Raw genomic sequence first — 27,024 nt, 5'->3', positions numbered from 1 at the left:
TGTTCTCAGAAGCCAGTTAGGGAAGCAGGGAGGAAAGGAAGGGAAGGCTTCTCCCCTGAGGGACTAAGACTTTGGTGAGACTGGATTGGAAGAGAATGATTTCACCAGGGAAGGCCCCCAGGAACAATAACCTATGACTCCTAGCCAGACCTCAGATCTCCCTAAGAAGGGTGTGTGTGTCTCTCTCAGGGACATCTCTGAATAGAACAGATTTATTCAGTGTTTGCAGAGCATGGGGCTGTCACCCACCCTCCCCACCCCCTCCTTCCACACACCATCCCCACAGCTGAGAGATATTTAAAGGCATCCACCCCCACCCCCACCCCCATGCCCAAGGTCTTCCTATCCCAGGGTGCCCTGGGCAAAGCTGAGAAACTGCTTCTATTTGGGGACTGTGATTTCAAGGTCTCTTGGACCCTTCCTTATCCCGGAAGCTTCTGTTCCTGTCTATCTCCTAGTAGGCCCCACCCCAGCACAAGGGCTTCTTCCTGAAGTCTCAAACAAGATCATGAAACTTAGAGTTGAAATGAATCAAAAAGGTCATCTAGTCCAACCCCCTTGTCAAGGAAACTGAGCCCAGAAAGGTTATGAAGTGTTCCAAGTCACACAGATTATAAGTGAGGGAGCTGAGACCCAAACCTAATCCCTCTGACTCCAAACTGAGCATTCTTTCTACAAAACCATGGGCTGGTTACAACATTGCTGGCTAGGAAGTTCTTGCTTTCTAACCTCTGGCCCAACTCCTGCAGTATCAGGCATCCTCACACTATGAAAACTTACCTCCCTCCTGCCATAACTACAACCTTGTCCTTCCCCTAAAACCTAGAGATCTCCCCTCCTCAAACCCTGCTCTCTGGTACTTTCTCTCCAGAGCTTGACCCCTCCTTTCATAATACAGATGTTTTAAAACTTGGGGATCATCAGCTCCAACCCCCACAGTTTCCAGAGGAGGAAATCTTGAGGTCCAGAACAAGGAAGCGTCTTGTCCAGATTCACACAAGTTGTAGCAGAGTGAAGATTCAAATCCCCACTTAACAGTTGAAGAAACTGAGGCCCAGAAAGACCAAGTAACACTTTACCAGCTAGTGAGGGACTAGAACAAGAATCCAGGTTCACTGCTTCCCCCCTTTAATTATACTAGCTCAAAGTTACCTAAACTTTCCTCCCTACAGTCCTGGGTGGTATATGCATCATCCTCATTTTACAGATGAGGAAGCTGAAGCTTCGAGAGTGAGGGAGTTTAATGCCACCAATAAGTGGCAGAACCGAGACTGGGACCTAGGTCTTCTGACTAAATCTAGGGAACTTTCCTGATCCAAGGGCTGCCTCTACGAAAAGTTTCCTCTGTCACCCCTCCCTGACCTTGGCTGGGTACAGAGGATGTTGGAGGTCTGGCTGAGACAACTGTTTGTATTTCAGAGCTGGGGGCTTATTATCTGGGCTGGGCCGGAGTGAGCCTGTGGGGAGATAGGAAGGGGGTAAACTCTTTTGCCTTGGCTCTTTAGTCTAATCACTATAATTGGGCAGCAGTGGGAAGAGATGATGATTATTTTGGTGCCCTTCTTGGTGCCCCTCATCAAGGAAGCTGATGTCACTGGCGCCCCACTTCGACCCACTGGCCTCTCATGTCTGATTGTCTGGTCTGAGATACCCACCATCCTCAGGTCACTCTCGCCAGACCTTCCACATTAAATTCTCTGCTCCAATCTACTCTGCCCTTTCTCCTGCTAAAACCCCACACCCCTACATTCCCTAGCCTATGTAGTCCACTCTCCATTTCCTATCTCCAGCTTCTACCCCTTCTCCCAGCTTCACACTCCCCAATTCTAGGAAGTTTTCCTGGACTATACATACAGCCCCTGCCTCCCTTAACTTCTTCTTATGGGTATTTAGAGCTACAACCAACTGTGTTTCCATCCTGTCTTCCCATGAAACTGAGAGCTTGGGGGTAGGTTTAAAACAGATAAGGTCTGGTGAAAACAAAATCATAAGGGCCCCCTTCCACTGAGGACTTACACTGTCCGTGATCCGGATTGTTCCGGATTGGAACTGGAAAGGGTCTTAGAGATCATCTATTCCAACCTCTTTATTTTATAGCTGGGAAAACTGAGACCCAGAACTCTGTCCACTATACTGCATTCCCTTTCATTTTCCATAAGGCAATCTAACACGAAATGGCTTTTATGGGACCCTCAAACCTGGGGACCCAGGAACCACATGCCTTTGACCAAAAAATTAATCTTCCTCTGCCTGGGGGACCCCCTGGACTAGCCTCACCCCCAGCCCAACTGGACGCTTTTCTTATCCCCCTGGACGGTTGTCCCCCTCCTTTAAATTAGTCCCCAGTCCTTTCAGCCGGCCTCTAAGTAACACCAACAATCCAGCCCAGGGTAGAAATTGTGGGGGGAAGGAGGAACAGAAAAGTCAGGACACAATGATGGGAGTGGTGGTGGTTGTGATCACTTTATTCACAAAACCAACCTAGATACCATGGGGGTAGAGAGGCTAAGGATTCAGGCTGGGCATATTAGAATGCTTGGTGGTCCCTCCTCTCTTGTACTGGGTTAGTAACAAAGGGACATCCCCCACCGCCCACTGCCAGATTGGATAGAGGCGGAGCCTCGATCACTGTCACTAACAGCTCAAAAAAGTTAGAACTCTGTCCCCTAACTTTGCCCCCATGACTCTTCCACTCCTACTGCACTCAAAGTAGGGAATGCCCCTCATCTCCCTTCTTTGGGAAAGAGAATTTTGGGGGGTAGTGAGGGGATGACCGCAGTGAGTGACCCAGGGAGGTCTGTGGTGACCAAGATCTGGTCTAAATCTCAGAGAGGAGATGGAAGAAAGTACTCCTATACCACTTTTCCAAGAGAGGGAGAAAGGGACTGAAATGCTTTTTCCAGAACATCCATTCTGAGGAAACCCTTTTTCTCCAACCCACCTCCTGACCCTAGGGGTCCAAACACTGAAGTTAGGTCATGAGTCATGTCAAGACTAAGACTTCCAAGTTTGAGGGGAATTGGGTGGGGGGGTTACCACTTCCTCTGTCCCTTGTCCCCTCTCCAGAGCTAGAAGAGAGAAAAGAGACCCGTTTCTACTCATCCCCTGAGGACCAAGAATCTCTGTCCTCTTCCTTGCTCTGAGTGAACTTCAGGAATGGTCTCTGCTCCAGGATGAGAGGACCTCCACTCCACTGGGTATGGGAGGAGAGTTCCTCCCCAAGGACTTTCCCTTCGCCTCCCTCCCTCTCCAGGTCCCATAGCTTTCCCTTGCCTGCTTCCTCAAGTTTCCCCAGCCCATTCAGTATTTCTCCCCTGATGTCATCTGGTTGGTCCAGGCTGGGACCCCCACCATTGAGACTAGCCCCAGACTTCCTGACACTGTCGTTCACTCTGCCAGGTATCTCTGTCAGGTCGCCATCTGAGGCTTGGTGCTCCTTATCCAAGGGGGTCAGGTCACTCATTCCTAAAAGGTCTTGATTTTGTGGTAGGGGAGTCTCCAGCTCCTCCTCTGGGTCTGAGTGCCCCCTATCTTCAGCTATTGGAGAATGCTCTTCTTCTGAATCAGATTGTATGTCACTGTCTAGGGACTTTGGTCTGCCAGAGGGTTCCATCTCAGTCTCAACCCCCAGAACTGGAGAAGAGGGATTCTCTGCTCCCTCTTTGTCTCCAGCATCTGAGGGGGCACTGGCATTTCTGTCCCATTCTTCCTTGGGTTCTTCTTCTTGATGGTAGCTCACTGGACTTCCCAAAGATGGACCCAGCTTCCAGTGCCTAATCCCTTCACCTTTCCCATCGCTGTCATCATCATCATCATCATCATCATCATCATTGTCACCATCCTCTTCCTCCTCTGCACTTTCTTCTTCATCAGCGAACCCATCAGACTCTCCATCCCGATCCCAGGTAGGAGGGCCTGGCACCAATTCTGACTCATGCCCCACAGTGTCCACTAATCCCCCAGGTCCCCCAGGAAAGAGGGAAGCATCAGCAGCAAGATCCTCAAACTCTTCAGACACTTCAGAGTCAGGAGCCCCCTCCTCATCCTCCTCTTCCTCACAAGGCTGAGCCTTACTGGCCTCAGGATGCCTGAGAGGGGGGGCCCAGGTGTCATTCTGCTCCTCCTGAGGAGAGGGATGTCCCTTTCCAATAATCCCCCAGCTGGGTGAGTCTGGATCCCTAGAGTAAAGGCCCAAGGGTGTGGAGTCTGGGAGGGTCTCACTCAGGTCATCCTCCTCACTCTCCTCCACCTCCTCTTGAAAGACTGCTGAGCTGTCTTGGACATTAACCTTCCCTGTTTCCCCAACCAGATCCTCACTGGTCGGTGTTCCCTCCTCTGTTTCCCAGCTTCCCCATAACTCTTGGTTGCTCTCAGCCCTAAAAGAGGACACCAGAGGGTCTTTGGGAAGTGAGCTGGAGGGCTCTGGCATTTGCTCTGATTCTCCCTCAACTTGGGGATTCTGGAGATCTTCTGAGGCCCCTATCTCTTGTTTTGTTTCTTCTTGGGGTCCTCCCTGGCTCATGAGATGAGACTCAGGGATCATACATTTGTCATCAGCAATGTTGTCGATTGTGGTTTCTGCAGAGAAAGTTTCTGAAGGGGGTCTGGGGTCCTTCCCCACTCCGAAAGACTTCCCCTGCTCTGGTTCTTCCAATATCTCTGGGGCCTCTGAATGGGGATGACTTCCATTCTCCATAAGCAGTTTGTTGGACTGCTGGTTCAGTTCATCTGTTTCCTGCATATCCTTTCCAGTCTGTCTCTCCAACTGCTCCACTGAAGTCTCTAAAATCACTTCCTTGTAGTGTGGCTCAGATGGCCCCTCTTCCCAGCTCTCAGATTCTGATTCCTCCCTTTCCAGATGTTCTTGATTTCTTACCTCTTCTCCCTCTGATGACTCTAGTCCCACAATGGATCCATTATCCCCTGGGGCTACTCCGTCACTCTCCCTGGAGGCTCCATCGGCCTTTGACATATGCTCTGTTATCGCTCCAAGTTCCAGTGACTCTACCTCCCTGAACTTTACCTGGGGGCCCTTGGTCATCCCCTCCTCAATTGTTTCCTTTGTTGGAAATTTTTGCACTTCAGATTCCTGGTTCCCCAGCTCCTCCTCTCCAGCAAGCCAGGACTCAGCAGAGCCATCATGCTTCAATCTTGTCTCCTCTACAACCTCCCAGTTCCCTCCAAAGCCACTTTGTTCTCCTGGTTTCAGCTTTTCAGTTTCCTCATAATCCTTTCCAATCTCACATGGGTCTTTTTCACCTACCCCACTGGAGTGCTCTTGACTCATCCAAGTCATATCCTCTGGTTTTTGAAGATCTAGACTTTCTACTTCCAGAGACTGCAATGTTTCCTGGTTCTCCTTCCTCTCCAAGTCTCCTTTCCCCTCTTCTGGAATCTCCTGGTTTTCCTCCATCTCCAAGTTACTCTCATCCAGAGATCTTAATGTCTCCTTCATTTCCTTTTCTGGCAAAGCCAATATTTCTCTCATGTCCACTCTCTCATGGTTTCCTTCTTCTGAAAAACACAGCATTTCCTGAATGTCCTCTTCCAGAGTTTTCAATATTTCCTGGTTTTCTTCTTCTGAAGCTCCTAGCACCTCCTGGTTGTCCTCCCTTTCCAGGTCTTCTGGAGAGCTCACTATCTCCTGGATGTCTTCTGGAATCTCCTGATTCTCCTTCCTCTCCAGTACTCCTTCTTCCAGAGAAGTCACTGTCTCCTGTTTGTTCTCTTCTGGAGAACCCAGTGAGTCCTGGTTCTCTTCTCTCTCCATGTTTCCTTCTTTTGGAGAGCTCAATATCTTTTCATTCTCCTCTCCTAGAGACCTCAGTGTCTCTTTTTCTGGAGACTTCAGTATCTCTTGGTTCTCCTCTCCTGGAAAACTCAGTATCTTTTGGTTCTCATCACATGGCAGATCCTCCTGGATTTCTTCATCTGGAAGAATCTGGGCCTCCTGGAATTCCTCACTTGGCAGCTTCTTGGTCTCCTGGATCACCTCACCTGGAAGAATATGGGCCTCATGGAATTCCTCACTTGGCAGCTTCTGGGTCCCCTGGATCACCTCACCTGGAAGAATCTGGGCCTCCTGGAATTCCTCACTTGGCAGCTTCTTGGTCTCCTGGATCACCTCACCTGGAAGAATATGGGCCTCCTGGAATTCCTCACTTGGCAGCTTCTGGGTCTCCTGGATTAGCTCACCTGGAAGAATATGGGCCTCCTGGAATTCCTCACTTAGAAGCTTCTGGGTCTCCTGGATCACCTCACCTTGATGAATCTGGGTCTCCTGTAATTCCTCACTTGGCAGCTTCTGGCTCTCCTGGGTCTCCTGACCTGGTAGATTCACAATCTCCTTGATCTCTCCACCCATAATCCCAAGTGTCTCCTGAAACTTCTCCTCTGAAATCTTGGGTATTTTCTGGATCTCACCTGGCAGGATCAGGGTCTCCTGGATCTCCTCCCTGTCTAGGGCCCCTCCTTTTTGCCATGCCTCTCCTTCCAAATTCTCTGTGATTGTCTCTTTAGCTTCTTCTACCTTCTCTGCCAACCCCTGGATTTCTTTTTCCTCCTTCTTTTGGTATTTACTAGGTTCTGGAGCTGGGGGCTGGGGACTACTGAAGCCACTGAGCTCCTCTTTCTCTTCTTCCCCATCTTTTGCCTTCATGGGGTCAACACCAGAGTAAGTTGCTAAGACAATTTTTCCATCCTCAACTTGTTCCATTAGCTCATCTGGACAGGGAAAGCTGGGGACCTGTTGTTTTTCAACCCCTGGTTCTTCAGACCCCAGGCTACTGCACACTCCAATGCCTACCTTGGCTTTGGACCATGGGATCTTTGGAGCAACCAGGTGCTCACTATCCTTTGGTTTGGGTCCATCAAAAGATGGCCCCTGGAGAAGGTAGGAGGGTGCCACCTGGGCTTGGACTTCCCTCCTAGTACCTGAGTGGTGAGCTTGGGAAATGTGTGGGATGGGGGTGCTGGCCAAGGTAGGTGTCTGGGTTGGGATGAATCCTTGACTCTTCAGAAACGTAGGCATTGGGGTCCTAGGTGTATCCACCATGGGAAGGGGTGTAGGGCTCAGGACAGGAGGCCGGAGTCCTGGACGTCGAACCTCAGGTGTCACAGCAGTACACAATTCCACCTTGGGGTCTAAAAAGAGGGGACAGGAGTAGAGTCAATATACGAACTTGGGGGGAACATCCCCTTATCTACAACATTCCTGCTGAACTTCTCCCCCTATATTTCCCCACCACCACATTCCTGAATCCCTTTCCATCATCAAGATCTGGACTCAGATATCTTCCCTTGATTGAGGGGGATCCCTTTGGAGTGGAATTTATTCTCAAGTTTGGGTGTCTATTAGGATAAGAAGTCTAAGATGGGCAAAACAAAGCTCACCATGTGCCAGCAAGAGGAATAAGGGTTAGGGAAGGGTGTCAGGGGAGTGAAGGAGCCTTCCCTAAATGGGTGGAGGGGCAAGGCAAGGGGATAGATTGAGTGACAGCCAGAGACACTATCCTCTTACCAGGGAAGATGACAGTGGCTTTTGAGTCTATATTTGATGTATGCAGCCGGGAACTCTCAGCCTCCAGGAGGGTCCTAGAAACAAAGGAAGAGGTCCTGGGTCACTCTGATTGCCTGATTAATTAAACCAATCCAGCGTGGAAAAATGACTGTTTGTGTCCTTCCCCCTGCCGCAACATGATAGGTTCATTCACAAAATGAAAGATCCAGACACAAACATATCCATGGACAAAAGTTATAGTCCCACAGATACACAAATGTGGCAATCACTCACTAGGGTACTTCCACACAGTTATACCATCATGCAAAGTCACACAGCCACATAGACACAAAGTTACACAGCACAATCACACATGCATACACACGTTGCTTTGGAGACTGTGTGTCTCTCCCACTCTGGAATCTATTCCCTCATGCCCATGACCTCATCCTCTCCCTGTGGGGGCTGGGGGGCACTATTCTCATGCTAATAAGCTGCCATTGTCCTGACAGCCATCTGGAGGGTCTGGGAAGGGGGGCTTCCTTGGGGAAGCAGGAATTCTCAAGCCGTTCCCATGGGATGAGCTCCCCCATCTCGCCATGTAGAATGAAGGGGAGCTGTGCTCAGACAATAGTAAATGAATTCAGAATTCTAAACCCTTTTGCCCCACACCCCTACAAAGAACCCAAGTTATAATTCCTCAGGGCCTCCTCTCCTCTTTCCTCTCAGCAGTTTGACTGGGGGTCAAGGCCCTTGTCTTGGGATCTCCAAGCACTCTGGATCTCAGGTCCCTTTAAAGAATAGGAATCATGTCCATCCCCCATCTCTGGGTGGAGCATGCTTCCTACCTCCCTCCCCCAAACACCAATGGAAAAAGGGAAGACAATGCAAGTCAATTAAATAAACATTGTTATATGCCTTTTCTCCCTGTCTCCAAGGAGGCAGAAGCCATTGACATTTCTCTTCCCCACCCCCTGACCATGAAGAAGTCCTTCCTTCTGTCTAACCTCCATCTTTCCGACAATGTTCCACTCCTCCCCAACCTTCTTTCTTCTAGATCCTGACCACCCCCACCTCCATACCTTCTGATCCCTCTCATGTTCCTTCTCTCCTCTCCCTGCCCCTCTTCTGTCTCTCCCCATCTAACATTGTGTCCTTGTGCCTTCCAGACCTAGCCCAGGATTCAAAACTTTCCTGGGGGCTTAGGACAGATCAGAAGAAAGATGAGATTGTTAAACCAAGGGCAATAGCCTCCTCCCACCTTGCTGCATAGAAATAAGGAGACAGGCTTAATGAAAACTAGGCAGTGGGCACTAGAAGACAAACATCCTAGACCTCAGTTCTGTGCCTCTCTGTATGGAACTCATCTGGAACCTAGGCCTGATGGAATAAGGGTGTGAAGGGATGTGTGGGAAGAGAGATGTAGAACTTATGGGGAGAACTGATGTAGTATTTCAATCCCTGGAGCTGAAAAGGGGCTGTAAAAGAAAGAAGGCACCTTAGATTTGTAGTTCAAAACCTTTGTCCTGCATACAACCATACTGAGACTCAGAGGAAGGGAAGGGACTTATCTAAGATCACATGGTATGTTAATGGAAGGTCTGGGAGTTGAACCCAGGTGTTCTGACTCCTAATACAAGGATTCCTGTTTTCTGAACCATGGTGTCCTGGGGAAGAAGGGTTCTGGGAAGAGGTCCTCACCTGTATGTGGCCACTTCTAGGCTAAGGGACATTTTCAGGTGCATCAGCTGTTGTCGATCTTCTAGGACCTGAGCAATCTGGTTGTGGAGATCCTGTTTCTCCTGCTCCAGGGCCTCCACAGCCAGCTGCAAAACAAAGAACAGAAAAAATCAGCATCGCCCTTCCATTCTTCTTAAACGATAGGAAGACCTTCCCATCCCTCCTGTCCCAACAGCAGTGTATTCCCTCTTATTCAGTGCTCTGGGGAGATGACCCTTACATATGCCTTTCCCCAGGAAAATTTCCCTTTGGAGTCCCAGAGGCAAGAACCACATCCTCTCTCTTTTGGGGGTGGGGGTTGGGGAAGGATTCTTCAACAATGTTCTCAAAGGGTTTGTATCACATGGCTCAGCTCTGTGAAGATGCTCAGCCCTCCAACATTTAACTCCAAAGCATATAATAGATAAGGAGAAGAGAGGAGAAAATTAAAACAGAAATAGAAAAGGAGAAACAAAAGAGAAAGGGGGAAACCACTACCTGAGAACTTGAGCAATTCCCTACCCTTCTATTTTTCACCCTCTCCACACCCAATTTTGTGTCCTTCCCTTTCATTCCAAGCTTAAGGGCCCTCTCCCCTCTCTGCCCCTCTCCATATGTTTCCTGAAATCCTCCTTCCTCAGATGAGAAGGGGGGAGGGGAGAGGGAGCAGCCAGTCCTTCTCCTCTAAGACCCTGGCCCTCCACTCCCCATTCAGGTCCAAACTGGGAGGTTGTTTTCACAGCTGTCAGTCACAGCTGTGTGCAAGAGCAGAGACAGCTGTCCCTGCTCCTCTGGAATGTAGAGCTTTCCCCTGGGAGCATCAGAATGAGGCAGAAAGGAGCTGGAAATTTGGATGTCTGGGTCCCCTGACCCCTTCTCTGGGCCCTGTTAAACTCATTGGGAATTTTTTGTTGTCTCAAAGCTGATTGAGTAGGGAACAGTTGAAAGTTGCTGTGGACCAAGGACAGAAGGTCCCAGGGGATATAGGTATGTGGAGGTTGGGGAATAAAGTGTTGATACTCCTATAAAACAGTTTGGAAATATAAGAACTCTGACACATGCACACTCTCCTCTCTCTCTCTCTCTCTCTCTCTCCCACCCCACCCCCGTCTGTCTCTGTCTCTCTGACTGTCTCTCTGTGTCCGTTTCTGTCTCTGCCTCTGTTTTTCTGTTTCTGTCTCTCTCTCTGTGTGCCTCTCTGTGTCTGTCTCTCTCTCTCACTCTGTCTCTCTGTCTCTCCCTCTGTCTCTGTTTCCATCTCTCTCTGTCTCTGTGTGCCTGTCTCTGTCTCTGTCTCTCTCTCAAAATCGCCAACTAATTCTCTTCATCCTGTGCCAGGAAATCCTTGAGGAAAACTTTGGGATACCCCAAAGAACATACATCTTGGAGTGTTGGAGTTGGGGGTTCTAGGTGTCCTATATATAGAATGTGATCCCTCTCTGGCATTGGGGATGTCTCCAATGACAGAGGAACATGTACTTTGCTATGGTTCCCCTCCTTTGGGCAGGTCCAACTCCCCTTTCCTTTCATACTCTCCACTTTGGAGAGCCTAGAAAGATCCATCTCTTACAACCAAAGCAGATTCCAACAGAACTTCTTCAACAACACTATCTAAGGGAAGAGATGCCAAGGCTGGGAGACACTGAGCAAGAGAGGCAAGGACAAGGGAACACCGGGAGCGATCAATGGGCAGGAGCTGGGAAAGAGGAACCAGGGGTTAGAAGAGAGGAGCAGAGGGGCAGGGGACTCGCTCTCACCTGGAACTTCTCCCCTGACTCCTGTTGCTTCTGCCACTGTCCTTCCAGCCTCTGCTCCAGCATCTCTCGACGGCCCTGGAGAGCTGCTCTCTCTACGTCCAGCCGCTGTACCTCTCTTTGTCCCTCTCGGGTCCCTTGCATTGCCTGTCCCAGCCTCTCCCGGGCCTGTCCCAGAGATGCCTCCATGCAGGCAACGCGGGCCTGGTAGCCTTCCACTGCCCCCCTCCACGCCTCCCCGAACGTGCGGGCTAGGTCCTGCACGTCGGGGGCAGGGGCATTATCGGGAGCCCTGCGAAAGGTCTCCAGGCACAGGGCGGAGCGGGCTGCCTGGGCGCTCATTCCCGCCCTCTCCTGCTCATGTGCCGCCACCAGGGCCTCGAGCTCCTTCTCCAGCTCGGATGCCTGGTTCCCCAGACATACCCCCGCCCACTTCTCGGCCTCCAGCACCCGGCGGCTCTCGGCCACCTGCTCCTTAGCGCGCTCCCGGGCTAAACGCTGCTGCTGGCATCGGCTTGCCACCCCTTCTACCTCCTCCAGAAGATTGTCCCGGGCCACTTCGGCAGCATGCTTCTCGCTCCAGCGCTGGTCCAGCAGGGCCCGCAGAGCACTCAGCTCCTCCTCAGCCTGGCTTCTCCAGGATGGTTCGCCAGGTAACTCCCGGAGGCTCCCAATCTCCAGCCGAAGCCTCTCGTTCTGTTCCTCCAGAGACTTGACCCGGGACAAATAGGCCTCCAACCTCCGATTGAGCTCCCACATCTGAACAGATTCCTCTCCCAGGCAGCCCTCCATCATCCTTAATGACACCCCGGAGGGAGAAGGGCACTGAGTGAGAGGAGAAAGGGGCGGGTCCCCAAGCACCTCGGAGAGCCGGGAGATGAACCAGTGTGAGAGGGCTAGGGAGAGACCAGGGGAGCTTCCGGAGAGACTTGGAGAGGAGAGGAGAGCGAGTCCCGCTATTCATACTCCCGCCGGCTGGAAAAAGGGGGCGGAGACAGCAAGGCCTTAACCCTTGGACAACCAAAAGCTGTGTCCAACATTTGCATCGGGCGTCTCTTTTAGGCAGTACTGTACCGGGTGGGGATATTAGATGTTATAGTCCCTGGTCTGGGGAACCACCAGCTTGATTGGGGAAAAGGATTTAGGAAGGACTTGGTAGTTGTCTTCAAGTCATGGGAGTTTTGTTTGTGGAAGAGGGCATATTCTACTTGGTTCCAGAGGGCAGAAGCAAGACTTCCGTGAGTGGAAATCACAAAAAGGCGAATTTGCTCTCGATGTCAGAAAAAACTTCCTATCCAAAAGTGGAACCGGTTTCCACTTAAGGTTGCTGAGTTCTCCATCCTCACAGATCTCCCAGCAGAGGCTAGATGACAAACATTAACGTCAGAAATGTTTTTCTTTTCTTTTCTTTTCTTTTTTGCTTGTTGGAGGGGGGAAGGTAGAGCAATTGGGGTTAAGTGACTTGCCCAACGTCAGGCGGCTAATTTTGTGTTAAATGTCTGAAGCCCGATTTGAACTCAGATCCTCCTGACTCCAGGGCCAGTGCTCTATTCACTTTGCCACCTAGCCACCCCCGGAAATGTTTTTCTAAGGGATTCCTGTCTAGGTAGGAGTTGACTGAACAAACTGGACTCTTTGTCCCCTTCCAGCTTCAGTGCTTCTTAAGGGGCAGATACACACACAGAGATTGAGACAAGGACAGAGGATCCAGCTCCACAGAGTAACTGGATAGGGAGAATGGGAAAGCAGAACAGGAAGCGGCAGTTTAGGGAGGTTTCTTGGAGCAGAAAAATATGAAAAAAAGAATGGATCCAACACAAAGTTGTCAAGTCATCTAGTATTTATGGTTTACTATATTCTAGGCACTGTGCTAAACTCTGGGAATATAAAGGAAGAATTTATGGAAAATAATCTATGGAAAGACTCTGAGAAGACAGGAGAAGATGAGATATAAGGGCTGGGTCAGGGCAAGAGCTAGTAGCTATAACTAGAGTCTAGGAAACAGGGCCAGGGACAACGCAGGATACATTCTTTTGCAGTCAGCCTCCTTCATCCTCCCCATCAGTCCTGAGCCAGGGACTGGTGTAGGGCTGGGACTTGGGGTGCCAGAGGCCTGCAGGACTTCATGGGGCTACTTGACCTTCCTTCCTCCTGCTATTTTCTCTAACCTGAGGATGACTAACACATTTTAAGTATCCCGTATTCTCTTCCAAAAGACATTCTACTCTTCATGGCAGGAAGGCTGAGATTATCGAGATGAGAGTGCCCTCTGGTGGTTATATCGGCTAGTAAAGGAAACGGACCAAAATAGGTGGTTTGTGATAGAGATGAAGAAACAAAGTCTAACAGCTTCTCTGGGTTTGGGGAGAGCAGGTTTCAAAGGATTCAAAGGAATAACAGGTACAAAGTACAGATTAGGATACATTTTTGTTATGACCAATGTGGAAATTTGTTTTGCTTGACTATACATGTTTATATGGGGAGAAAGTGATTTTTTTCACCTTAGCATTTAAGAGGACTAAGCCGGCAAGCTTGGTACAAAGCCAGTTTTGTTTCCAAGACCTTAGGAAAGCTGGTTTCAGAAAGTTCAGAGATAGAATAGATAGGATCCCACTGCCTGAAATTTTAAAAGGGAAGACAACTGAAAGATGGGATATTGGAGAAGGAGGAGAAAGGAAGAAAAAAGAAAGCTATTCTGATAATAAAAACACAAATGATCTTTTGGAAGAAAAAAAATGTAAATAGGTAAAAATGGAGGCTGATTTTTGTTGTTAAGTCATTTCTGATTATAGTTGCTTGAAGAATTCTCCAAAAGTTTTAGACTTTAAAAGATATAGAAAAAAAGGAAGGAAGGGCTCATAGAAAGAGCCTGAAGGGACTTTAAAGACTATACCATTCAACATTCAGTCTTAAGAGGAAACTGAGGCCAAGAGAACGCAGCTGTGTAACCGTGGAACAAGTTGTAAGTGGCATAGCTAGGCTTTAATGATTATGCAGTATCTCTTTCCAGTTATATTCACTGCTTGAGCAACCAAGGATGAACACAAAATCGTTGATCACAAACCTATCAGATTAGTATCATCAAGGCTAAAGTCCAGTCAGCATGAGCCTTGCCAAACATTCTAAGGAAAATAAAAGGAACTTTTGAAGGTAAAGTTAAAATAAGACAATCAGCCAAGGGATGGGCACAGGGCTTGATTCTCTATAGATCCCAACACAAGTCCTTTCTGTACTCCTTCTTATCTTTCCAGTCTTCATTCCACCTTAACCATGCCCACCACCTACTCTTCCTTCCACTGACACTGGCTTTGACATTTATTCTTCCCAAAATTTGCTTTCAGACAACTGGACCATACATTGAGAAAGGGCAACTAGGTGTCAAAATGGATAGAGCCACCAGCCCTGGAGTCAGGAGGTCCTGAGTTCAAATCTGTCCTTGGACACCTAGACAAAATCACTTAACCCTGTTTGCCTCAGTTTCCTCATCTGTAAAATGAACTGGGAAAGGACAATAGCAAACCACTCCAGCATTTTTGTCAAGAAAACTCCAAATGGGATCATGGACAGTCAGACACAACTGAAATGACTCAACTCCAACATGCATTGAGAAAAGATCAAAGTATTCCAGTTCTCTCACTCCTCCAGGCAAGAGTACCTTTTTAAACTTAGTCCTTTATCACACCAAATCCTACCCTCTACACAATGGCTTTCTTATTTCCTTCTCTCAGCCTTGAGTAGTGTCTCTTTGGCTCACATCAGTGTCCCAACTGATTATTATAATTCAGAAGAATGCTTCTATTCTCTTATGTTTCTCTTTTCAGAGGCAGCACTGGACCTGGAATCAAGAAAACTTAAGTTCAAATCTGGCCTCAGGCACTTACTAGCTGTGTGACTCTGGGCAAGTCATTTAACCCCTTTCAACCTCAGTTCCCTCATCTGTAAAATGGGATAATAAGATCACCTACCTCCCAAGATTGTTGTAAGGATAAAATGAAGTAATACTTACAAAGCCCTAAGGTGCTATATAAACACTGGCTACTATTTAGTTTCTTTTCATGCATCTTTCTGTCTTCCATGTTCCTCTAAGGCATCTGAAACGTGTTATCTAAATCACACCAGGCTACTTCCCAAAAGTGGGCATCTAGGTGGCTTAGTAGATAGAGTGCTGGGCCTGGAGTCAGGAAGACCTGGGTGGGGGTAAGGTGATGAGGAAGGGTGTCTGTGTGTGTGTATACATATATATGTGTATATGTATATACACACATATACATACACATGTATATGTGCATGTATAATATTATTTATTTTTGTTTGTTTTCAACATTCACTTCCATAAGATTTTGAGTTTCAAATTTTCTCCTCCCCCTTCCCAAGATGGTGTGCAATCTGATAAAGGCTCTACTTATACATTTATATTAAGCATATCTTCACATTAATCATGATGTAAAGAAGAATTAGAACTAATGGGAGGAACCATGAGAAAGAAGAAACAAAACAAAACAACAAAAGAAAAGTACAGCAAGTAGTATGCTTTCATCTGCATTCAGACTTCCAAGTTCTTTCTCTGGACGTGGATAGCATTTTCCATCCTGAGTCTTTTGGAGTTGTCTTAGATCCTTGCATTGCTGAGAAGACCTAAGTCTATCAAGGTTAGTCATTGCACAATGTGACTGTTACTGTATACAATGTTCTCCTGGTTCTGCTCATTTCACTGAGCATCAGTTCATATAGGTCTTTCCAGGTTTTTCTGAAGTCTACCTGCCCATCATTTTTTAGAGCACAATAGTATTTCATTACATTCATATACCACAATTTGTTCAGCCATTCCCCAATTGATGGACATCCCCTCAATTTCTAGTTCTTTGCCACCACAGAAATAGTTACTATAAACATTTTTGCACATGTGGGTTCTTTTCCCATTTTTATGATCTCTTTGGGATATAGACCTAGAATTGGCATTGGTGGGTCAAAGGGTATACACAGTTTTATTTATGATACCTTTTAGTAAGGTATGGTTTCCTTCCTTATCTCTTTTAATTAGATCTATTTTTGCTTTTGCTTTGAGATCCAGATTGCTACCCCTGCCTTTTTTATTTCAGCTGAAGCATAATATATTCTCTCTATCTCTCCTTCTCCCTCTCCCTTTTCCTCTCCCTCCTTTTGTTAATAGATTTCAGGACAAATAGATAAAGCTCAGAAATTTTGAAACCTCAGTCTACTCTATCTTTATTAATTTCTTGCACCACAGTTTTGGGGGCTTATCTGGGATCAGGAGAAAGAGGCTGATTCCTGAAAACAATCTCTTTAGGGAACCCCAATTTCCCTCTTGAGTGTTCTAGGTGAAATCTTATCACCTGAGGAAAGAGCAGGGGCTTCTCCATGGAGAACTGCAACATAGACTTTTCCCTTAGTTCTACAGTTTGGGGGTTCATTCTTCTTCCAAACTGAAGATAACCACTCTACTGGGGAAAGTTGCTGCTTTTGTCTGTCTTGGGGGTGCTATTTGTGTTCAGTGTGACAGTTTGACAATAATTCTCAATATAATAACCCAAGAGATTCCCCTAGGGGATTTTAAAAGGAATTTTTGAAGGACCATTTTTTACCTTTACAATTCAATTTACTCTATAAAATTCATAGACTTTATATTTAGTTAAATTCTGGATTGATATTACAATATTGTAACCAGAAAGGATAGTAGTAACAATAATTCAGTACTTTTTAGCATATCAAATTGAAATACATTGATTCGGAACTTTAATTTTTATGGCAAACAGTTTTCAAATACAATACAGACATCTGAAGTTACTACCATATCATTTATAAAGGTGCTACTTATAGCTCTGAGCTATTTTCATTTTCAGATAAAACAAATCTTCTACAGACTTTGCAGCAAAATTGATATGCTGTGAAATCTGGAAGCTATCCTAAATGATCAATAAGCTTTAAGTTGCCAATTTTTGGCATTCCTGGGCTACAAATAAGCATGACATGTAAAGGAGGCAGGTAAGCAATTCCTCCAACTTTCTGAGTTCCAAGGAAACTGTTGTATAAGTTTAGAATTTTGAATTTTGCATAAAACCCTACATTTAGCCTTGGCCACCCCCACAAATACAATTAAGGTGACGCACCACCATGCTAGGATCCTAAATTTTAGCAGCCCCAATATTAAATTCAAACAGGCATTCATTAAATCACAAAGTATCAAGCAAAGATTGCACCCTATTGGTTTCAAAGGTGGAATTTTTTGAGAGAATCATGATCAATTCCTTTCTGCTTTGAAGCACATGTGTAAAAAACAGTTTTGTATTTTATTCCTAACTCATAAATACAGGTTAGGATTTTCTGTCAGTTGGCACCAATGTGAAGTTATATTTCCACTTGGGAAGCAGAAATTCCACACCTGCACAAAAGCTAAGTTAGGAACAAAGATCCTTGTTTCATTACTATTTCAATTCTGAAAACTACAATTATTAATAGCATTAGCAGTGAACATTGCAAATCCTGGTTTAGTACTGTCAGACTAAGATAAACAAACAAAAACCCCAACCAAATTAGTACAAGAATTAAAAGAATAATGCTAACAACTCAAAGTAACAAAGAATTAAGGGGACAGCTTAAATTTTTTTTCCTAATTATTACTGCAGTCGAAAAACTTAATAGTGTGCTTTCTTGAATTAAAAAAAATTAAATATCCATTACAAAAGAGCATCAAGGTTTTTGAAGATGGATGGAGCCCTTATTTTTACTGATATGCATAACTATTTACAATTTATTCCCCCCCACACACTCTGTTATTTAGCATAAATTGCCATTTCAGACAATAAATTTGTAATTGTATGTCTAAGGTGCTACATGCATTATGTCTCTATATAGATGTCTATTTATTGCTATTGGGCTTGCAGTTTTAACATTTTTGGTGTTAGAATTGTTAAGGAAACACACTATGTTTAATAAACATTCCAAACTACGTCACCTTTCCAATAAAGAATCTGAAATTCACAATGATTTCTCAAACTTATTTTATGTAAATTATTGAAAACTTAAATAACTGAAAAAAGTTAAAGTTAAAGTACTGCCAAACTAATAAATAATGGACTAAAGAAAAATAACTTTCAAAACAGTCATCTACACATACATTTTCTAAGCTATTTTTGCTTTTACTAGCCCCTTTCCCAAAGTTTTAGCCTGATAAAAACAGCAAAATCTACGCAAAATTTTATTGCAATTATACACCAGTTACATCAGGTCAAATACAACAAATACTATGATGCAATTTTATATTTATTAAACTACAGTTCAAAACACAAATTTACATACTCTAAATACATCAAACATATCTCAATGAAGTCACACTGGTTTTCCATTGACATCTGACATATCTGGGGGAAAATACAGTAATTTTATAAGACTTTCTAACAGGAATCCTTAATATAAAAGCTGTGTACTTATGTATAAACAGTTTATAATGGAGAACCCAGATGATGAGTTTCCACCCCCCTAAGTCATTTGTTGAATATTTTGTTTTAAATGCTTAGGAGTTGGAAAACTGGCAAGTTTAAATTTGTACATATTATCTAATTCCCCCACCTCACCCCCAAAGAATTTTAGTTGTAAGTTGGCTTTGCCTGGTCCCAATTAGCTATTATTACTAATTTCTTTCAAGTTTTGGAGAGTGAATAGTTAATATTGTTCAATTTTTCTTCCACATTGGAATGTGAACCAGAGAAGTTTAACTTGCAGCTTCAGGTCTAAAAGGAAGCATTAATGCCTGTTTTAAGCTTCAGTGGAAAAACTGTTGTCGTCTTGGCTCAGCTGAATGCAAGAGGGCACAAAGAAGTTCATCATTGTGTCTGAAGTAATTCCAACATTTTGCATCTCATACCAATCACTGAATGACATCATGTAATAATTAGTTGGCCTCTGAAAATCATTAAAAGCAGATGGCTCATGGAGAGTGTCTGCTTCCATATTATTAAAGATCAGCCAATCTTCCACATTTAGCTTAGGAAGAAGCCAGTTTTCCACAATTTGATCAAGTTCATCACAGGATGGATCCCAAAGGCTGCTTGTAAATGGAGGCGCATCTTTCTTGTATTTCCTGTGAACCTCTGGAATGGTATTCAAGTTATCAGACAATTTACTTGCAAAAGAACCATAAACAAATACCATCATTCATGTAATACACAAAGGCTGGTGAGTTGCCCTGGGTTTTTCCTATTCTAGAGGAAACATCATTTTCAACAACTTTCTTTTCAATGATATTAACTTGCTAAAGTGAACAAATAAGATACATAGTTGCTTCCAGGTTCTGAAATTACCGTAATACCAAATGTTCAAGAAAGTAAAGGGCCAACAATGGGTTGATAGCATGATTAACCTCTTGTAACTGAAATTTACTAACCTATGAACCCTCTGCCAATATCCAGTATGGTCATCTTAAAGCCAAATTCTCCAGCCATGGCAAACACACATAGGGCGTTAGATAAAGCATGCAATATACACTTGAGGTTCTTTGCAAAAGCTGGAAACGTGAAACTTAAAACCATCTATTTGGATGTTAAGTTCAAATTTCCAAGAGATTCCTACACATTACAAGAGATGCCTACAATTCTTCAATGTGGGGCCAAACTTTATGTTACTCTTCATTTCCACCAATATCTTCTGTTGTGATGTGTAGTAAAAGCTTAGCATTTGGATGATTATGTACAATTTTCTTCTATTTCATTGTCACATGATGTGATGTTAACTCCAGTTTTTGCTGCACACTTTATCTGTGAAAAATTGCTTACATAGGCTTGTATCAATGATGTTTTCAGGAGAAACACCCAACTCTTACACCAATGCCATTTCATTTTTGCTGGAACATGCAAATCCAAGTTCCAAGTTCCAAATCCAAGCTCCAAGAGTTGCTAAAATCTCTAGAACAGCTGGAGCCAAATTGCATTTTACTGTGTAGAATGACTTTATTTGAGCCACAACATTCTGCCACTGACTATGTTTCTTCACAATTTTTTCCAACATCTCCAACAATAAATACATTTTTTTCCTGTTAGGATATGTTCATAGACATAGTTACCAATAACATTTCCAAGATGTGTTCCTTCATCGAACAAGCCAACAGAGTGGTTTGCATCTTCAGTAAATCTCAGCCATATTCCACAAAGCTGAAAGTCATAAACCAGGAAAAACAAGGAAATGAGCCATTAAGCCTTACATTTGGGTCCTTAGAATACACAACAAACTGCTACAAAGGCTTTATTGTACTTCAAAAGAAACTGATACATCTCTCAAATAATCACAAAATAATTCTGGCAGCAACGGCCCACTTGACACCAAGCTGGACGAACATGGGTCTTGTATTTCTGAAGTAGATGGAGACTTCCATCGACAAGTTGGGAGATGGAATCCATCATTAGCTAGCTTCCCAAGGTGGCTCAGTGTTGAAGACAAACTGCTCTCTATAAAGCACTTCTCCAAGGATCTCTGGAGAGTTGCATGCCTGGTCAGAAATTTCACCATGAGAAAACAGCCGAAAGAGTCAGGCAAAATGTCTCCTCTTTTTAGGTGTAATTTTAGAATACGGATGTGGTTACCTATAGCAGAAATACCAGAGGCAGCCTAGGCTGCCGAAGAGAAAAAAACACTTTTTGTAAAACTCCCAAAACGTGGTGGGGGCAGGTGGGGATTTAGGATAATAGGCAGGTTCCTTAAAGAGAAGAGCAAGATTGAAAAAGGTAGAGACTGAGGAAAGAAAGAAGAAAAAGGCAACAACACAAAAAGATGAGGGAAACTAGCTGGGACGAAGAGAGAGTGTCAGGAATTCTCTTTCTAAAGAATTTCTTTAAGTCAGCTAGGTGGCGCAGTGAACAGAGAACCAGCCCTGGAGTCAGGAGGACCTGAGTTCAAATGTGACCTCAGATATTTGACACATTTACTAGCTGTGTGATCATGGGCAAGTCACTTAACAACCCCAATTGCCTTGTCTTCCCCGCTCAAAAAAAAAAGCACCTCTCCTACTTCCTCTTCAAGAAAAAAAAAAAGAGGGGAGGCTGGGCAGCGCAGTGAATAGAGCACCAACATGGAGTCAGGAGGACCTAAGTTCAAATATGGCCTCAGACACTTAACACAAAAACTAACCCTGTGACCTTGGGCAAGTCACTTAACCCCAATTTCCCTCCAAAAAAAAAGAGAAAAGAAAAAAAAATTGTTTTTTCAAGGGGGACTCTTGGCATAAGCTGGGAGGAGTACATAAGTATTTAAACATTTAACCTTTTAAGGTTGAGGGAGCAGAGACGCTCCCCAGGCAAAAAAAGGGGATGACCAAAAGTACATAGAAGCAGAATCAGTCTAAAGATATAAAAGTCCTAAATTGTCCTGCATGGGCACAATTAATTTCTTTTTGAAGCTTCATCACTGATGTTTAATGTCTGGGTGTCTGACTTGTCATTTACATTTTATTAATCACTGTTTCAGTTGGGACTCATGGGATAGTCCATCAGTCAGTCAGTCCTGTGTCTGTTTATCTGTGTTTCTGTGTGTGTATTTTATATAAATTTTTCTTCAACCAAATCTAAGAAAACTTTTCTAGAATAATGGGAACTAAAAACAGTATTAAAAAAAATACTGTGCCAAAAGGAACTCCTTTAGAAAAACTCCTTGAAGCCTGGGATAAAGGGGAGCTCCCAGTTGAACCTGAAATGACAAAAAAAACAAGCAATTAGGTTATGTGATATTTGGTATAAAACAGCTAGAAATTCTGCGGATGAAAGGTTTTGGTCTCAATGTGGCACCTTCAATTGTTACAAATTAAAAGATTTATGGCTCACCATAAAAGAACACGCGAAGCATTTAGAATACTAGGGTTCTGTTGGAGCAAAATGACTAAGCCTCTAGCTGAGGACAAGTCTGATGACAAGCATTTACCTGACATCTTCAAAGAAATCTCTCTCCTAGGAGGGACCTTCTCTCTCCCCAGCTCCCCTACCTCCCTACCCTGCCTTATCTTCTTTTTTTTTTTTTTAAATATTTGTTTTTTAAAACTTTGAGTTCCAGATTTTTCCCTTCCTCCCTCCTCACCAGCCCCCACTGGGAAGACAAGTAATTCAATATAGTTTGTACATGTGCAGTTACCCAAATCATTTCCATAGTTGTCATATTGTGAAAGACCAACTATATTTCCCTCGATCTTATCCCACCCCCGACATATTCCATTTTCTCCTTTGACCCTATCCCTTTTCAAAAATGTTTGCTTCCAACTACCCTCTTCCCCAATCTGCCCTCCCTTCTTATCATCTCACCTCCTATCCCCTACCCCCCTATTTTCCTGTAGGATAAGATACCCAATTAAATGTGTATGTTATTCCCTCCTTAAGCCAAATTAAATGAGAATTGTTCCATTTCCTTTCACCTTCCTGTTCTTTCCCTTAATTGTAACAATTTTCTCTTGCTTCTTTTATATGAGATAATTTACCCTAATCTATCTCCTCCTTTCTCCTTCTCCCAATAAATTCCTCTCTCACCTCTTAATTTTATTTTTTAGATACCATCCCTTCATATTAAACTCATCCTGTGCCCTCTGTCTATGTATACATGAACATATATATGCCCACACTCACATATATATTTACATACACATACACCCTCCTATAAATACATATATATGTATGTATACATATATACACATATAATCCCTTCAACTATCCTCATACTGAGAACAATCTTATGAGTTACAATTATGATTTTTCCATGTAGGAATGTAAATAGTTCAACCTTAATAAGTTCTTTTGATTTCTTTTTCCATTTTACCTTCTCATGCTTCTCTTGCTTCTTGAATTTGAAAGTCAAATTTTCTGTTCAGCTCTGGTTTTTTTCATCAAGAATGCTTGAAATCCAGGGCTGCTAGGTGGCGCAGTGAATAGAGCACTGGCCCTGGAGTCAGGAGGACCTGAGTTCAAATTTGGCCTCAGACACTTAACACACACACACAAAAACTAGCCGTGTGACCTTGGGCAAGTCACTTGACCACAACTGCCCTCCAAAAAGCAAAAACTAAAATAAAACGGGGTTAAAAAAATAATTTAAAAGGGGAGGCTAGGTGGTACAGTGAATAGAGCACCAGCCCTGGAGTCAGGAGGACCTGAGTTCAAATTTGGCCTCAGACACACACACACATACACACACACACACACAAACTAGCTGTGTGACCTTGGGCAAGTCACTTAACCCCAACTGCCCTGCCTTCCCCCTCCAAAAAGAAAAAAAAATGCTTGAAAATCCTCTATTTCATTAAATGACCGTATTTTTCCCTGTACCATTATACTCAGTTTTGCTGGGTAGGTGATTCTTGGTTTTAGTCCTAGCTCCTTTGACCTCTAGAATATCACATTCCAAGCCCTTCAATTCCTTAATGTAAAAGCTGCTAGGTCTTGTGTTATCCTGATTGTGTTTCCACAATACTCAAATTGTTTCTTCCTGACTGCAGTATTTTCTCCTTGACCTGGGAACTCCGGAATTTAGCTATAATATTCCTAGTTTTCTTTTTGGGATCTCTTTAGAGAGGCAATTGGTGAATTCTTTCAATTTCTATTTTGCCCTCTGGTTCTAGAATATCAGCACAATTTTGCTTGATAATTTCTTGAAAGATGGCATCTAGACTCTTTTTTTGACCATGGCTTTCAGGTAGTCCAATAATTTTTTAATTATCTCTCCTGGATCTATTTTCCAGGTCAGTGGTTTTTCCAATGAGATATTTCACATTGTCTTCTATTTTTTTTTCATTTGTTTAGATCTGTTTTATAGTATCTTGATTTCTCACAAAGTCATTAGCTTCCAATTGCTCCAATCTTATTTTGAAGGATTCTCTTCAGTGAGTTTTTGAAATTCCTTTTCCATCTGGCAAATTTGACTTTTTAAGGCATTCTTCTCCCACCAGCTTTTTGAGCCTCTTTTGCCATTTGAGTTAGTTTATTTTTTATGGTGTCATTTTCTTCAGTGTATTTTTGTGTCTCCTTTAGCAGGCTGTTGAGTTGCTTTTCATGATTTTCTTGCATCATTCTCATTTCTCTTCCCAATTTTTCCTCCACTTCTCTTACCTGATTTTCAAAATCCTTCTTGAGCTCCTCCATGGTGTGTAACCAATTCATATTTTCTTGGATGCTTTAGATGCAGGAGTTCTGACCTCACTGTCTTCCTCCCACTTGAAGTAATCTATGGTTTGATTATGTTTCCTGGGCTTGCTCATCTTGCCAACCAATTACTTGACTTTTGAGTGCTTTGCCACAGTAGAACTCTGCTTCCAGAATGGAGAGAGCTTTGTCCCAAATTGCTGGGGTTTTCACAGCTGCTGGAGCTATTAGCTGGGTGCCCTATCTACAGACACCACAAACTCTGACTCACTGGTCACACACCCCAGGACTACCACCCAAGACCATGATCCAGATCCAAGCAGATTAAGGCAAGAGCAATTACCCTCTGAATGGTGGCTTGGTCCCCCTGCAATCTGCAAGCCAGGAGCTCCTGAGACAGCCAGGCAACAGTGGCTGCACATCTGCTGAGCCTCTACTGCTTCTTGCCCCAAGGGCAAGGGCTGGACCATGCTCTCAGTCCCCCTGTTCCCACAAAGTTCCACACTGACCTTTAACTTTCTTTTTGGCATTTATGGGTTGATAATTCTGGAAACCACCACAGCTGCTGGTGATTCTCTCTCCTGAAGTCTGCTCTGGGCCTGCCACTGGTCAGGGCCACCCTGGGGCTGGGAACCACGTGGCTTATGCGGGGCTGTGCTTGGCTCCCAGCCTGGTGTGATAGATCCTTCCTTCAGTGGCAGCTTTGTTTCTTTTTGTCTCTTTGTGGGTTCTGTAGATCTAATGTTTGTTTAGAGTCATTTTTTTACATGTATTAGGAGTGATTGGAGGGGAGCCAGCACCAAATTTATGCTTCTACTCTGCCATCTTGGCTCTACCCCCCTTATCTTCTTTTTCTCCCACTCCTTTGACCCTTCCTGTGTTAACTCCGGTCTCCACAGTTTTTCCAGAAATGAGGGAAAACCTAAAGGCATCTTCCCTAGTGACTGTGACCATAGAGGCAATGTGGTCCTCAGACCTCATAAACATCTCAATCCTCTGACCTTGCCACTGGGAGGAGTAATACTCCCAGATTCAGTGAAGACCCCAGAGCTGTCATAGAATGATTCCAAGCCATATTTAAACACTATAACCTGTCAACCAGATGAAACCTGCCTCTAACCTGTGGGTGTCTGGATTTGAACAGAGCAGGCTATAGACAGGATAATCAGAAATCAAACATAAATTTAATTTCAAAGTGAAGGAAATGGCTTGCAAGCAAGGACACATTGCCAGAGCCCCACCCCTAGTAGGGGGTGCATTGAAGTTTTCTGTCACAAAGAATGGTGAGCTCAACCAAGGCAGAAACTTGGAGCCAAGGGCAGAGGATTCACCAGACTAGATTGGGTGGGGTGGGGTGGTGAGGGTCAATCTCCAGTGGTACCTAGTTGGTTCCCACTGGTACTGGAGAGATCGATAGCCTGATTATGTGTCCAGTCCTACTTCTGATACCAATTTATGTCAACTGGACAGAACCAGTCTCTAACCTGTGGGGGGCCAGAGCTGAACAAAACCATTTAGAGACAGGATAGTCAAGGATCAAACGGAAGTTTAATTTCAAAGTGAGGGAAATGGCTTACAAGCAAGGACATAATTGCTGGGGCCCCACCCCTAGTGTGAGAAGATCTTGATACTTAGACCAATGGCTGTGCAGTGATCTGTAGCCCTGACAGTTAGGGGTAACAGTAGCACTGTTACAGGTTCAATTCATAGAAGGGCTTCCTGATCAGAAAGAGTTCTGGATTTTACTGTGACTGAGATCGTCCAGAGGGTAAGCACAAAGGATTGTTGTTACACCAAGCTCATGGCACAGCTTCTTGCTTCCATAGCTCTGGAAAACAGGGTGTCTCCTAATATCTTGACAAACCCTACGTGGACAGATGTAACTAATTTAATGGAAATTCTACTCTCTCAGGAAGAGAGACATATTATAGAAAAAACAAATAGATTTGATCTATTGAAAGGGGAGCCCTATTAGGCCTTTACAAGACCCACATTGGAACTCCAATAATCAGGATGGTTACATCAGATTACAACAGACTAGGCAATCTCTGGTATATGAGTATGAATGCTTGTGCTGAGAACAGGACTGAGTTCCAAGAGACATTACAAGAAAAGAATGAGAACCCTAATTGTTTTTATGATAGACTGTACAAAAATGCTCACCTTTATGGAAGATTAGACCCTGCCAACCCTTGAGATACACACATCATTAGCATATACTTTATTCACCAATCATTGCCTAACATACGAGAATATTTCTGTGAGAGAGGCCCTAGATGGCTCACATTGCCTGTATGTGAACTTATGACCGTTGTTCAAATACTTTTGAAAGGGAGAAGAAGGAAAAGGAAGAGAGGCAAAAACAGGAAAAAGAAGGAGAATAAGGAAAAGACAGAGAGGAAGAAATAGAAAAAAGAGGAGAAACAGGAAAAAGAGAAAACTGGGCAGGCTGTTTCAGAGGCTATATCTAAAGCTTGAGAATTATGCCAATATCTTTACTCTAAAAGTAATGGCCACATTACTTGAGGCTGTCTTAAGAGACAAAGGGCCCTTAGAAATAAGGGGAGGAATGATCTAGAGGTTCCCAGGGAAACTGCTTCATGAAGGTGCATGGAAGGACTTGGGACTGGGGAATTTGGAGAGGACTCTTTTGTATTCCCTGGTGTGCTGGCCCCAGTTATTCCCATCCATTCCTCTTCCCAAAATAATGAACCCCATGTCACCCTTAAGGTTGGGAATACACTGTATGATTGCTTATTGGACACTGGAACCTCTTACTCAGTTCTAGTGAGTAAACCTAGTTTCAACTGTATTGTCTTTAAATGTCGTTGGGGTCTCAGGGAAGCCTCAGAATGTTCCAGAATTGTCCTATCACCTAGTGTCATGGGGGCCCTTTCTATTGAACATTCTTTCCTCCTCTTATACAAAT

The 27,024-nt window shown here is 44.3% G+C and overlaps 1 protein-coding gene and 1 pseudogene across 4 annotated transcripts; both read right to left on the bottom strand.

The window, feature by feature from the left end:
- Nucleotides 1–2,438: 2,438 nt before the first annotated feature.
- On the bottom strand, nt 2,439–11,934 carry NES (nestin). 4 transcript variants are annotated; one of them, XM_069107578.1, is made up of 5 exons: nt 10,975–11,934; nt 9,200–9,324; nt 7,520–7,593; nt 6,059–7,143; nt 2,439–5,959 (listed from the first exon to the last, which is right to left on the bottom strand). In XM_069107578.1, exons 1-5 carry the CDS (start codon nt 11,764–11,766, stop codon nt 3,095–3,097), a joined length of 4,941 nt encoding a protein of 1,646 aa, XP_068963679.1. In that variant the 5' UTR covers nt 11,767–11,934; the 3' UTR covers nt 2,439–3,094. The 4 variants fall into 4 exon arrangements, with proteins under 4 accessions (XP_068963679.1, XP_068963678.1, XP_068963680.1 ...); XM_069107577.1 differs by having other exon boundaries at nt 2,439–7,143; XM_069107579.1 differs by lacking the exon at nt 10,975–11,934 and adding an exon at nt 9,716–9,943 and having other exon boundaries at nt 2,439–7,143.
- Nucleotides 11,935–18,179: 6,245 nt separating this feature from the next.
- LOC138176750 (antizyme inhibitor 1 pseudogene) lies at nt 18,180–21,652 on the bottom strand (annotated as a pseudogene).
- Nucleotides 21,653–27,024: the final 5,372 nt, after the last annotated feature.

The sequence above is a fragment of the Petaurus breviceps genome, unplaced genomic scaffold (assembly GCF_028583685.1).
Source record: "Petaurus breviceps papuanus isolate PSGF00001 unplaced genomic scaffold, PetGlider_PUasm1.0 90165, whole genome shotgun sequence".
Classification (NCBI taxonomy): domain Eukaryota; kingdom Metazoa; phylum Chordata; class Mammalia; order Diprotodontia; family Petauridae; genus Petaurus; species Petaurus breviceps.
This window is presented reverse-complemented; position numbering and strand designations above follow the sequence as displayed.